Below are 14,305 nucleotides of genomic sequence, written 5' to 3'. Positions count from 1 at the left end.
CTAGTACTTCATCTACGTCATTAATCTTCAAGTATACCTATTTGTTCCAAAACAGAACACTGTTAGTTGAACAGTTATGAATTTGCATAATAAAATAAAAATATGGGATGAAATAAGGAAATACCTCATTTCTATTTCAGGTTTAAGGTCATATATTTTGAAATACTTCTGTGTAAACGATATTTTAAATGAACATAGGATCTTCCATGTCGTCGTCAACATTTAGAATAGTTAATCCTTGTCTTTTTGTTACTCAGGATAGTGCTACATATAATTGCCATGAGTGAATACTTATTTAGGAAGATATAATCCAACATGGTTGAGAGACGGTCCTTGACTTTTATTAATTGTCATAGCGAAACATGGTGCTACAGGAAGTTGACGTCTGTTTAACTTGAATGGCCACTTTGAATCATTAGGAGACATAATAATTCTTGGTATTGTTACTTTCGAGCCAATGATTTTTCCGGAGATGATATTTGCACTAATAGACCAGCTACCAAGATGTGTGACAATCAATCTTGTTCCGTTGCATAGTCCTTCACTTTGATTTAGATTCCTCAGAAGCATAACTGGAGTGCCTACTTTTAACTGTACTTCATGATTAGTAATTCCAGGAAATCTTAAGCTATTCAAAAGTTCCGTTGGGTACAATAGATCTTCATCATTAGTGTTCACACTTGCTTTACACACATTGTCAGAGCTAAAATATGTTCTTCCTTCACCTTGAATCATTTTCATAATTGTATCATTCAATTCATGGACCGTTTCATTCTTAGGAGTAAGTATTGCTCTTTCTTGCAAATATGTTGGGTCATTGTACTTCTGCAAGAGGGACGGGTAAACTGCGTCGACGATTGATCCGATTGGATCATTGGATGGCATTATACATATATCAGTAGGCACTTTAATAAGGTCATTGTCAACATCACTACATCCCCAATTTGTAACAACCATTTGTCAAAAGTAGTAACTTCAGTGGCTTCAGAATCAGATACTCTTCCACAACAAAGTCACATATTTTGTTTCAGCTCATAAATTTTAAAGAATGGCCACAAATATGAGGAGTTGAGTGATGCATCTAAAATATCAGCTCGTGTTCCTTTTGGAATCACCGATAGTATTTGACAAAAATCACCACCAAATACGATTGTAAGGCCTCCAAATGGTCTGTCTGCTCTGTTTTCATATTTTAATCGAAGGATATCTCGCAAGGTCCTATCTAAGGCTTCAAATCAAAATTTATTTGCCATTGGCGCTTCATCCAAAATGATTAAAGATGTTTTCAAAAAAGTAGTTCGGCTAATTGGCTTCCTTGTCTTATTTCACAAGTTGATTCTGCACTAATGTCCAAAGGAATATGGAATCGTGAATGTGTTGTCCTGCCATTTGGTAATACAAAGCGGCTATTCCCGAAGTAGCAACTGGAAGAACTATTTTTGATTCTGATCTCAGCCTGGAAATTATTGTATTCCATAAAAATGTCTTCCCGGTACCACCATGCCCATTTATAAAAAATAAGCGTCCTTCTTCATTAATAACTGATTTTATTACTGCTTCATAAGCTATCTTTTGACAATCATTTAAAAGTGCGAATGATTTATCATGTACTTCCTTTAAGAAACCTTTGTCATGTTCTAGTTCCTCATTGATTAGGCGATTCCCTGTGTCATTCATCAAAGTAGAATCTGGAAGTGGCATTCCATGTATGTCTTTCAAACTTTTTCCTATCTTCAGAAGTATGGTTTCTATCTCAAACAACGTATATGATTCAAGTTGTTTTTCATTTACCTTTAAATCTTCCAATTGAAATCTCTTTCGTTGTAATGATGTTATATCTTCTGATAAAATTTCATAGTTGCATTTCCAAAGTTTGGACGAATCAGACACTTGACAGGGAATTAGTATCGTCACAAACAGATTTCTCAACTCATTTCCTGATGCCCAACATGCAGCTTCAGCCAAGCAGTCATTCCATTCTTTATCATCCTCCAGTAATCCCAATGCGTAGCATGCCTCCTTATAAGTATCATACCGGACTCCATTAATTGTTTTGATGCTTTCAAAAAAAGTGCTTCCTTTGACAAAATTAAGTAGCATTCTCATGTAAAATCTTTCCCCACTTGCAGGATATGCGAAGTAAATTCTACCAACTGACTTCCCCTTTTTTCTTCTAGTCCATCTTTTGCATGTTGCATCCCAGACCCAACGTGTAGGAAAATTTGAATATGTTAGCTCTCGCGCATTCTCATATTCTTTTTTTGCCTCAAACCATTCCGTGAATTTTGTTTTTACTATATCGGGTCTGTTTAGTATGCTTTCAGGACACCTTTCTTCTTGGAATACTATGGTGTTTTCTCCTTGTGAATGGAATGGCAAACGCTCAACTGCTGGCTGTCTATGATGTATGTCAAACGAAAAGATCCTCCAGCAAGCTTCTGTAGCTGATATGTATCTACAATCTAGATATCTTTTGATCTCATCAAGTTCTGTGGGAGTATCTGAGCATTCTATACCAATTGTTGCTCTATCAGATCCCTTATTGACATATTTAAATAGGTACTTTCACTGATCTCGAGTAATTGCACAACTCAACATTTATATGTGCATCAAATTTGACAATCAAATTCCTGTTATAAGGGACGACATATCTGTTATCTAAAAAGACATTATTTTTATTGACTTTAGTACCTGTGTTTCTTCTCCTATAAATTGGGAACCCATCTGCATCAAAAGTTGTTTGATTATTGAACTTCTTTGGAAAATGCTTGGTGCATTTTCCTTGCTTCATACATGGGCATCCTGGATTGAGGTTTCCACAAGGTCCATGCATCATGTAGTTCCTTACAGCTTTATAACCATCAGGGTCTACTTCCATATCGGGTATTTCAGTTGTTATCATTGTGTTGATATGATCTATAGATGGACTTTTTAATGTAGGATGCAGGAAGAGTAGTATATGTGCATGAGGTAGTCCTCTTTTTTGAAACTCAATTGTATATAAACCTGCAGAGTTAAAGGTATTATGTGTTTGTTAGGTTGACGGTAAAGTAATAATTTGTTTTTTTTAGCAAAATGTAAACGCTTGAATTAATAACTGGTGTATTCTGTTAGTATGTTGAAGTTTGAAGTTACATGCAATTATTTTTCCAAAAGGTTGTTGCTTTTTCAGATCTTGCATTAACTGGAATAACTTGATTTGGAACACTCTGCATATAATGTCCACCCTGTTATCATCACCAGATTGTTCTATTAAGCGAAGCATTTCATTTATTTCGGGCCACTTTGGATTGCATGTGAAAATGAGGAACAAATCTGGATATCCATCCCACCTGCAAATTGTCATTGCATCTTTATAATTTTGTGCCCAATAGCGAGGTCCTCCAGTGTGAGATGAAGGTAAGATAACTGTTTTTCCTACCAAAGAACAATCTGAATCACTACGAAGAATGGCATCCATTAAGCCAGAGTAAAGATCAGCTCTGAGTTTTGGTTGATTATTCCGAATATAACGAAAATTTTTTTCCTCGATTGCCATGTAGNTCCTGAAAACGTATGGCCCCTTTGAGTGATTGATAGATCCATCAACTCGGCCACCCATGGATGTAAATGCAAACATTGAGTTATAAGCTCTAATATTTTTTCGAAAATTAATACCTAGTTGCCCTGATTCTTTACCCAAAAGATACTTCAGATAAGGTGGTGGTTCCCTCAATAAAGGAAGTTGTACACGACCTCCTCCCATACAACAAAATGAGAATATCGATCTTGTTGTTTGTTTTGTTTTTGTTGTTCGTTCTTCATACCATAAAAGAGTTCCACAACATTGGCATGTGTACTTTGGGGGGCCAAAATTCCAAGTTGTTGTGTAATGGCCTGTCAATTTGAACAATTAAATATAAACATAATCATATAGTTAGCTAATGATTTAGTCATTCAGTTTCTCATATGAACAATCAGTCAAATTTTGACATTTAGATAAGAGATAAATGGGGATGCATATTACCATACCATTTTGATGAATGGGAACATGTCTGCTTGAAAAGTTTGTCAACTTCGCCAACTTTGTGAATCTGTTAACAAAACGCATTAGTTGTAGTATTAGTCTTTTTGGATGATTCTTGTATTGTTTTTCAATTAAAGCAACTTTTCGCTTCAATCTGGAATACTTCCATCTGCTGTTTTTGAGAGAGCCCAAATCCTTATTCACTCGACTACACTCGCCTGTTGATTCATTTGTATTTTTTTTTTGTTTTAGCATCTGTTCGAGGGAAACTAATTCTTGTAGTAGTTGTTGTAGGAGGTTAACTTCCATCGAAATATTCAATGATCCATTGTATTCTGTAATGATAGCAGATAACAATTCCATTGAACCTGTTATATTTGTTTTGATAGAATATTATATATTAGCGGTAGATATTTTTGGCTATATCGAAATACAATATACCCGAGTGCTATGTATGTGAGAGTACTTTCTGGAATCGTAGCTTATCTTAAACGCAATATGTGTTCTGAAAAATGTTATTCAAGTAGAGTAGGAATGAGTATACAAACCACTGTAAATCAAAACACTCACCGAGATGATCTTTAAGAAATTGAATGGGATTGCAATGTGTGACTATGCTGCTGCGTAAAGTTTTCTCAAATATTAGAAAATTAAATAAATATAGCCCCTTCCTTGAATGTGCACCCTGTTTAATTTGAAGATAAAAATAAATGGATGATCGAATGGTTGTAGAATTTTAATATGATGAATGAATGTTTGAATGGATGCAAATTTTGAGTGTGATGAATTTGAATATGAATAGAGGGAAGATATGAGAATTGCCTACGCATTTAATAGGAGTGATTTGTATTGATTTGTGGAGAAAATGTAACTGGATAAGATTGGGAGGATGATTTGGGACTTGGATGGTCATTTAATAGCATAGATCTACTAGATCATTTGGATGGTAACTGATATTAGCTATAATGTTTCAGTTAATGCACACCTACGAATTTGATATGGAATGTCGATGAAATGTATCAGATTTTAGCTCTAATTTGTCCTTTTCATAGGTAGTTAAAGTGAGTTATATATTCAGCTACACTCGACGAAATGTATCAGATTTTAGCTCTAATTTTTCCTTTTCATAGGTAGTTAAAGCGAGTTATACATTCAGCTACACTCAACGAAAACTTGATGCCACCTATAGTTCATCAATTCTTGATGTGTCATAATTAGGCCATGTGCTGGATTAAACAGATTGATTGTTTATATAATTTGCAATATGATTTGGAGCTGTAATCATCTATAAATAAATAAAGCTTCTCATTTCACAGAAAACTCATGGCTTGAAGCTCATTGTAGTATTCTCTTCAAGTTTTCTAAAGCAACCGCAAAGTATTCTCTTTATCATGATTTATGTATACTTTTGGGAATCATCAAGCACTCATAGTACATGTTTTGGGACAACAAAAAACACCAATGATACGATACAAGTGAAAAAATATAAATTTTGACATGATAGTACAAGGGTAAATCAAAATTGATATCAGTATGTTGTTGTGTTACAGTTCTTCCTGCAAAAGAATCAAGATGCCCTATTCAAGGCACTCCAGAAATTAAAAGAAGGTTTGACGACACATGGATTCTGTATTTGTAGTTACATTTTTTTTGTTAATAAATTGAATGAAAAATTGAATTTGCAGAATTGATGCTTTTGGGATTTATTTCTCTACTGTTGACGGTGTTGACCTCGTTGGGTTTTCTACTCCTGATTCTGCTGCCACCTTCAAATTAAATTATGATCCCAAATGTTATATTGATTAATTTAGTTTAAATTATATGTATCATCAATTTTTTTAATTACCTGATCTCTAAAGGCATCTAACTTGGCGGTAGGATAAATGAATCTTTTTTGTACGCACTCACTGACATTGGATTCAATTTGTGGAGCAAAATGAAGTGCTCTTCTTGCTGCTGATGATGAACGGTCTTGTTGACCTATTTAGATACTAATGGTGAAAGTCAGAATGATCTTCTTCAGAGTTTGTACTACCTGACTCATCTTGGGTCGATCTTTTGCAGATTTCAACAAACAGGTGTGAGCTAACTTTGCCATCTTTCGAGCTGCACTAATGGAATACCGAATTTTCTTTAGATCAGAAAATAGTTGGCCATGTTGCTTGCTTTCTCAGCCCATTCCCTTCCTGTGAAAACACAAGTAAATGCGATAATAACTATAAGTTAAAAGTCTTCATCCTCATTTTAGGGGAAAATTGAGTTGAAATGTCAAATATTACCACAATCTCAATCCACATAGATGTAGAACAGCAACGTTTCACAAAGGAGATATATAATTTGGAACTTTGTGCCATCCAATACAACCAAATTAAAAAGTAAATCATCTGAAACAATATCAATCGATCCAAGCAGATATAAAATATCAATATTTCCAGAAGAGATAAATATAACTTGCAGTTTCTCCGGGGCAGATTAATCTAAGACTGCTTCTCCTTGTAGTCAATCCTTATACAAAAAAATACTACTACTATACCATAGGGGCAGACACATAGTCACAAGCGAAAATTCTAACCCCCGAACACTTCTCTGACAGGAGTCCTAAAAATAAGAAAAATATAATACGAACACACTTATATTAGGAGTACCTAAGGTAGTGCCTCGTGGCGGAGTATTCTATTAACTTTCAACTGCTAAAAGATTGGAATTCCTTTGAACCGAAAGACTTGAGAGGTAGGAGTAGAAATCTACTAAAAGTAAAGGGTGTGCATATGTAGCCATGAGATTTAGTAGTGCCTGTCAGCCTGTGTAATCCATAACCATCTCACACTTAGTGCCAAAGAAACAGTTATCCAGCTGAAAATGAACATGCAATCACGTAACCAGTGTGTTCTGCTTTTGCCTTTTAGGAATACTATATATCAAAATAAGAACTGAATTACATTATCAAACTGACCTTGTCTATAATGATGCAAACTCTACCAAAAATATTTTCTGGGATGGAATAGCACCTCAATACTTCTTGCAAGACCTATCAAATAACACATGATACTTTCAATACAGAGAAACAAATCCAAATTACATAGAGTTGTTCAAGCTGAAACAGCACCATAAATGACATTCTTAAGAAGAAGAAATCGTATGACAGGCATTAACTCGAACTTATTTCCAAGGAGATTTGCCTAACTTCCGTCATACAAGAGAATTCGCTACTCACTGAACTCTACTCTTCCCACCTTTTTACTCAATTCCAAGACAAAACCACTCCTAAGGTAATTTTTGATGTAGCAGAACTATGCAGAGAAAATATAAATCAGAATGTAAAATTGAAAAAGCCATCTGATTTATCAAAATTTAATAAAAAGAAGTGAAGTTATCATCAATTAATACACATGTGCCAGTAATATAGATGGTTAAAATAATTTCAAATGAATTCCCATTTAGTAGCACCTAAGATTAGCTATCATAAAAGTATCTAACTATTATTTTGTAAGAAGATGACATAATCAAACTAATTAAATAAGATGAGTGACTTACTAATTTGTAACAATGTAGATTTTCCCTTTTTTCCCGATTCGCCCAAGCACTTTCAATATCACCGATTCCATGTAAACAACCAACCACATCTACAGATGAGGAAGATATTTTGTTAACAATGACGTAGTCATTTAAACATTTTAGTGAAACACACTATACTGCTCCTTCAATTTGTTGTTGTTTTTAATTGTTCAATTTGCTATGCATTGGTGTGTGAGTACTTGGTCTGATTGTCTCTTTCTTTTCTTTTTTTTATATAGTAAAGGAGATATTATATTATGTGTTTTTTTTAACTATGGAAATTTTATTACAAAAGTGAGAACTCCCACTCAAGTAACAAAAAATAAACAGTCGCCGGACATAGTCTCAGTTCTGAGTGAGCATCCTTACTCCTTTACTACCTATCTAGCTCTAGCAATGATAGAAATCAAGCTTGGACAAAACTCTAGACAATTTAGGCTTCTTGGAAACATATTAGTATGTATCTTGGATTATCAATCTCACGATTGTAGACAACGTTCGTTTCTCCGTTATCCATAGTTTTCAAGCGATGAGCCAACATATGTACATCATCAAAGCTTGAAAGCATTCCGGAAAATGTTTCACCAACCTTAGCTGATTCAACAACAGAAGGTTCTTTACTCGACTGACTTACCTTTTCGGGTAGCTGAATATTTCTCTCGAATAACAGAGAATGAAGAGCATTTCCATATGGAAGCATCAAGGTCTGACAAAATAAATGAGTCACAGCCACCAAAACCACTACCAAAATCCATTTCCTTTTATCAATTTGACACACAGATTGAAACTCCAAGCTGTACTTTATTCTTAAAGTTCAGCTCAAAATCAATAGCTCGTCATAGCAATAAGAATCCGCTTCATCATTTCCTGCATAAAAATCTATAATTCCTAATAAGCAATCTTTGTCGCGCCTACTGCCTTCCACTTAAACAATACATATTCTTGAAAAAGATTTAAGGTTCAAAAGCTAGCCCAATCTCTATATAAAGATAGATTTTGAAAAATATGTATTTTACACTATATTCAAGATGTACTGAAATTGAACTATCTACTACATAAGAGCTTGACTACAACAACAACAGATTCAATGAAGTCCTACAAAGTGGGGTTTGGAGAGAGTAGAGTATACACATACCTTTCCCCTAGCTTAGAGGTAGAGAGACTATTTCCTTAGATCCTCAGCTCAAGGAAAAACAGTCCAGGAAAAGAATAATCAGAACTGAAAGCATACTAAAACATTCTGATCAGTAACTACAATTGCATCTTCAACAAAATCGGAGTCATTTTCCATGGGTTTGACAATTGAATGATTGCTCTGTGGTTTTACCTCATCCTTCTCATTTATGCTCTCATCGATTTCACCATCTTCACTCACATAACCGTTATCCACAGTTTTCAAGCGATGAGACAACATATGTACATCATCAAAGCTTGAAAGCGTTCAGGAAAATCTTTCACCCTTCATTTTTATCAAATATGTTTTCTGATGTAGGTTGGGTGGAACTGTGGAAGTGATTTGCTAGTGGATGATATTGCTGCCGTTTGCCTTCTGGTAGCGTATTAAATTGGATAATTAAGAATATGTTAGTGGGCTGGATTTGAACCGTTTCGAATGGGCTGAATTTGAGTGGTTGTTGGCTGATTAATCAATTATGGCTATTTAGTGTGATCTTTTAAATGAGGGGTTACTTTTATTTTGGATAACAACACAGATTTTTATTGGGATAATGTCCAAGTACCCCCTCAACCTACGCCCGAAATCTCATAGACACACTTATACTATACTAAGGTCCTATTACCCCCCTAAACTTATTTTATTAATAATTTTTTACCCCTTTTTAGCCTACGTGGCACTATCTTGTGGGCCCAACGATGGTTGACTTTTTTTTTCAAACTAGTGCCACGTAAGCTAAAAAGGGGTAGAAAGTTACTTATAAAATAAGTTCAGGGGGGTAATAGGACCTTAGTATAGTATAAGTGTGTCTCTGGGATTTCGGGCATAGGTTGAGGGGGTACTTGTGCATTTTCCCATTTTTATTTAATGAAAAAGATAAAATAATAAAAACACAGATTTTTATATAATTAATTAAAAAGATAAAATAAGGATTTTCAAATGGTGGCCATTGGGGGCTGCCACATCAGCGGTTTTGGATTCACATTTATATATAGATTGATAGATTTTTTAAATATTAATGTACATCGATAAAAATCAATCAAATAAGTTTAATTTATTATTTTGTAAATAATGTATATTAACTTACAATAAATTAAATATTCAACAAGCAATAATTTATGCATTTTTACATAACTAAATTCTACCTAACTAAGAGCTTGTTTGAAATTGTTATTAGAAGACCAGAATCGCTTATTTTGAGTAAAACACTTATATTTTTTTTTAAAATGAGGTATTTGACTAATCAATAAATACATAAAAGTAGAAGCAGTTTTTCTACTGATGGGAAGAAGCTAAAATTTTCTATTCCCTCTGTCCTTATTTAGTTGTCCATTTTAGAAGTGACACACATATTAAGGCACCAATGATTATCATAGGTTAGTTACAATTTTACCCTTAACTTAAAAGATTATGTAACTCCCAAAGTATAATAAATGTATTTTCTGGTTTCAAGAAGCATGCATTACAACTTAGTAGTACTAGAAATTTTCTAGAATTAAATAAGACATATTAGGAAAAAAATTGTTATCCTTTCTTGATTTATTGAAATGGAAGTAAATAGAGACAGATATAAAAGAAAATATGGACGAGTAAATAGGGACAGAGGGAGTACTTCTTAAGAGAAGCAAAAGCAAAAAATTATTTATTCTAAGACCAAATTAGCCCTACGCTACCATATGTACATATTTACCAATATATCTCCTATATTTATTTATTTATTTATTTATTTATTTATTTATTTATTTATTTTTGAGGTGAGTTTTTCGTATATAGTGATTTAATTTGTAAAATGATTTTTAAATTTATTTTACTTGATATTTTTAATCATATTTAAATTGTCATGTTTATATCATATCAATGTTTAATCTATTTTTTTATTCATCTATATATAATATTGATTAAAAATTTGAATATATGTATATTTTAATTTAATAAAAATAAAATTTAATTAAAATGTTATAATATCTATTCTAATAATCATAATATTAAAAGTGCATTGATACTTGCATTTTTTTGGTCATTTGACTCTCAAAAGTATTTTTAAAAAAAGTTAGTCAAACACAATTTGATTATCAAGAATAGTTTTCAAATAAATCAATCAAACACAAATTACATTTTTACAAAAGCATTCTTCTAAAAAGCTATTTTTTTAAAAAAAAAAATGCTTCTAAAAATAAATATTTTTTAACAGCAATAAATCAAAAGACTCTAATACATACATACATAATTAATATCGATATAACTAATATACAAATAACTCTAACTTTCCACTAAACGAGCCCTAAATTCATGCTCCATCTTCCTGTACCCCAAATTAAACCATAATATAATTATGTATTATTGGATTTTTACTTCAATATCGGGCCTTGTCATTTAATTAACTTCCGAGTTGGTTCTTTCGGGGTCTAACAATTAACTTTAAAATAATATTTTGTTTGTCCAGTAATGTGTCTTTTATTGATTTGATATAAGGATTAAGAGACACTAAATAATAGGAATAATTTTATCTAATTATTTTTATTAAATATAAGTCATTTAATCATTAAAAATTAACAATATTTAGGATTTCGCAAAGATAAAACAGATTGAATAATTTATTAATTTTATAAATTAAACAAACATTATTAGATATTCTAAAATAATATAATTATTAGGTATTCTAAAATAATATAGTAAACAAGAAGAATAAACAAAAAAAAATAATAAAAAGAGAACAATTTTTTTATGGAGTAGGCATAGTTAATGAATAAACTTGGGTCCACACACCACAATAATCTACCTTTCGTCAAACACAAGACTGTCTTAAAGCTACTTTCCTCCCAATTTATTTATTAATTCACATAAAATTATTAATCCTGCACCTTGAAAATTTGGGACTTATACCAAATAAGTAAAATATTGCTTTACTATTTCTTCTATTCCTAATTACTCGAACACTTTTGAATTAATATATCTATTAAAAAATAATAATTGATATAGTGAGTTTATCATTTTACCAATATTAATTATAAAATGGATGAACTAAAAAATTTAAAATTTTTAATAAATAAACATAAATTAATTTATTTTGATTAATTAAACTTACCAATGAACATAAATTAATCATTTAGTTTTCTTTGATTGGTCAAATTCATACTTTCAAGATTAATAACTCTCAAGGATAAAATAGTGTATTTATGAAATGGTTTTGTAAAATAACAAGCATCAAAGACCATCTACTTTTGATAAAGAAGACATATAAATATGAATGAAGGGAGTATCAATATACTCTTTAATCTTATGATCTGTAGGTCATGTGAAATGCTGACTGAAAAAGGAAACAACGGTTGATTTCTATTTAGTGTGGTCTTAAGGCTATATGAAAAGTTAGAATTAAAGAGTTAAAAAATAAAGAGATTTATTTTTGTATACAAGTCATTTAATTTAATTGTTTTTCCATATGAATGCCTTGAAAGGTGAATGATTTTAATAAAAGAAGACATTTATTTTTGTATTTAAGTCTAATAAAATAAAATATATATGTGGTATGTTAGAAAAAAGAAACTTACTCTTATATTTTTATAGTTTCATATATATTGTGTGTGACATATCAAACATTTTAACGTCATAGCCTATACTTTTAAATATATCTTTTGTATGTAAATTAACTTGAGTTCATTTAATTTTAAAACGTTGATTAAAGTTTGTTCAACAACTCAGCCTATTTTTTTTAAGACAAAAATAAGTTCAGTAAGCGAAAATAATAGTAAAAATATATTTTATACTACTAACTAGTAAATCTGTGTTCCCAAAACTTCTATATTTTGACGAATGACTTTCACGAGAAGATGTCGTATAATATGTTAGAAAGATTTTTATAATTGTATAAAAATAAAATTACATATATATTGGGTTATTGCTCATACGAATTTCAAAAACCAGTTTCATAATCTATAACTATAAGTATATAATTTACAATATATTTAACGGAAAAGAATCAAATTAAATTGATTTTCTACTATACGAAATAAATCACTTCATTACATTTTGATATCTAAAATGCACTCGCCGTTGTTCTAAAAGACCACAAATATATTAAAAAATTAACAATCTAATTTTTTAGTCTGGTAGATTTGAGTTCGATTTAACTTTACTTTTTCTTTTAATATCAAACAAAATCAAATTACAAATCTTTTTTTTAACGTCACCAACCAAACCAAATCATAAATCATTATAATGTGTACTCTTTTTCTTCAAAATAATTCTTTCCAAAAGATTTTTCCTAGTAAAAATTTGATGAGGCACATTATCTATCAAAACATGAACATTCAAGGAGTGTTGTGGAAATTAATTAACTTCTTGATGTTCACTACTCCAGAAATAGATCATCCCGACCCCTCAATCACAATGATATTAACTAGTAATGTTTGTGACAACTTGTAATACTTTATCACATTTTTTAAGCGTAAATACTTAAAAATAAAAATAAAAAGCAAAAAACTTTTATTGTATGTCTCTCTTTTCTATTATTTTCATCTTTTAATATATTATACTACTCTTATATGTTCATTTTACGACAAAAATCTTCTTCTAGGAGTAGTATATTAAATACACAATCTACAATATTCTCTAATTTTGGAAATTCGATAAAACTAGACAAACATACAACTAGTTTTCTTTCTTAAATTATGTATTATATGATACTAAAAGTAATTAGAGTTTGGAAATCACTAGAGACTAGAGAGTGGAGTGAGTAATCATACTATATATCTCCTATACTCCACTCCACTCACTAGCTAATGCTTTTCATCAACTTAGAGCGATAAGGTTTTGTGTGTTGGCACATCAACTATTGCAATTCCATACCTATGGCTAGTATTACTTTGGGAATATTCATGAAAAAGTTGATATGTGCAAACTGAAATTGTTTTCTTACCTAGATAAATAATGAAGTTTATACGATTTTTTTTTTTTGGAAATTCAAAAGGTATTTAAAACAATTCTATTGAACATCTCAATGGTTTGTGTGTTGTATCCTCTACGGGGCGGAGTACCCTCTATTCGATATATGATTTTCTGTCCGGAGGGATATAAAAACTGTTTTGAGGGAATCATTTTGTCTCAATCAATTAATAATGCCTCGACTAGATAAATTCACTTATTTCACACAATTCTTCTGATTATGTCGTTTCTTCTTTAATTTCTATATTCCTATATGCAATGATGAAGATGGAGTACTTGAGATCAGCAGAATTCTAAAACTATGAAACCAGCTGGTTTCACTCCGAGAAAACAATATCCAGAGCAACGATCCCAACAATTTGGATGATATCTTGAGAAAAGATTACTTTAACATTAAAATAGGTTAATTTTAATCATGTTCTAGTGCAATTGGTACATATCATGTTATTACTATTCAGGAGATGGTAATATTTTTTAATGTGTAAAGTAGATGTTATTTCACTTTTATATTAAGATACTTAAGTAAATCAACTGTTAGTTTGAAATTTATTGTTTGTAACCAATATTGTCGAGAGCTTGTTGGTTATGCAAATGAAGGAGATTATTTGATCTACATAGCGTTTGATAGC

At 31.4% G+C, this 14,305-nt stretch overlaps 2 protein-coding genes across 2 annotated transcripts; both read right to left on the bottom strand.

The window, feature by feature from the left end:
* Positions 1 to 291: 291 nt before the first annotated feature.
* On the bottom strand, positions 292 to 957 carry LOC107006355 (ATP-dependent DNA helicase PIF1-like). The gene has a single exon (XM_015204929.1). The coding sequence runs from the start codon at positions 955 to 957 to the stop codon at positions 292 to 294; it is 666 nt and encodes a 221-aa protein (XP_015060415.1).
* A 363-nt stretch (positions 958 to 1,320) lies between these two features.
* LOC107006354 lies at positions 1,321 to 6,104 on the bottom strand. The gene is made up of 6 exons (XM_015204928.2): positions 6,083 to 6,104; positions 5,853 to 5,986; positions 4,007 to 4,073; positions 3,136 to 3,876; positions 2,692 to 2,916; positions 1,321 to 2,510 (listed from the first exon to the last, which is right to left on the bottom strand). Exons 1-6 carry the CDS (start codon positions 6,102 to 6,104, stop codon positions 1,321 to 1,323), a joined length of 2,379 nt encoding a protein of 792 aa, XP_015060414.2.
* Between the last annotated feature and the right edge of the window lie 8,201 nt (positions 6,105 to 14,305).

This window comes from Solanum pennellii, chromosome 12 (genome assembly GCF_001406875.1).
Source record: "Solanum pennellii chromosome 12, SPENNV200".
Taxonomy (NCBI): Eukaryota; Viridiplantae; Streptophyta; class Magnoliopsida; order Solanales; family Solanaceae; genus Solanum; species Solanum pennellii.
This window is presented reverse-complemented; position numbering and strand designations above follow the sequence as displayed.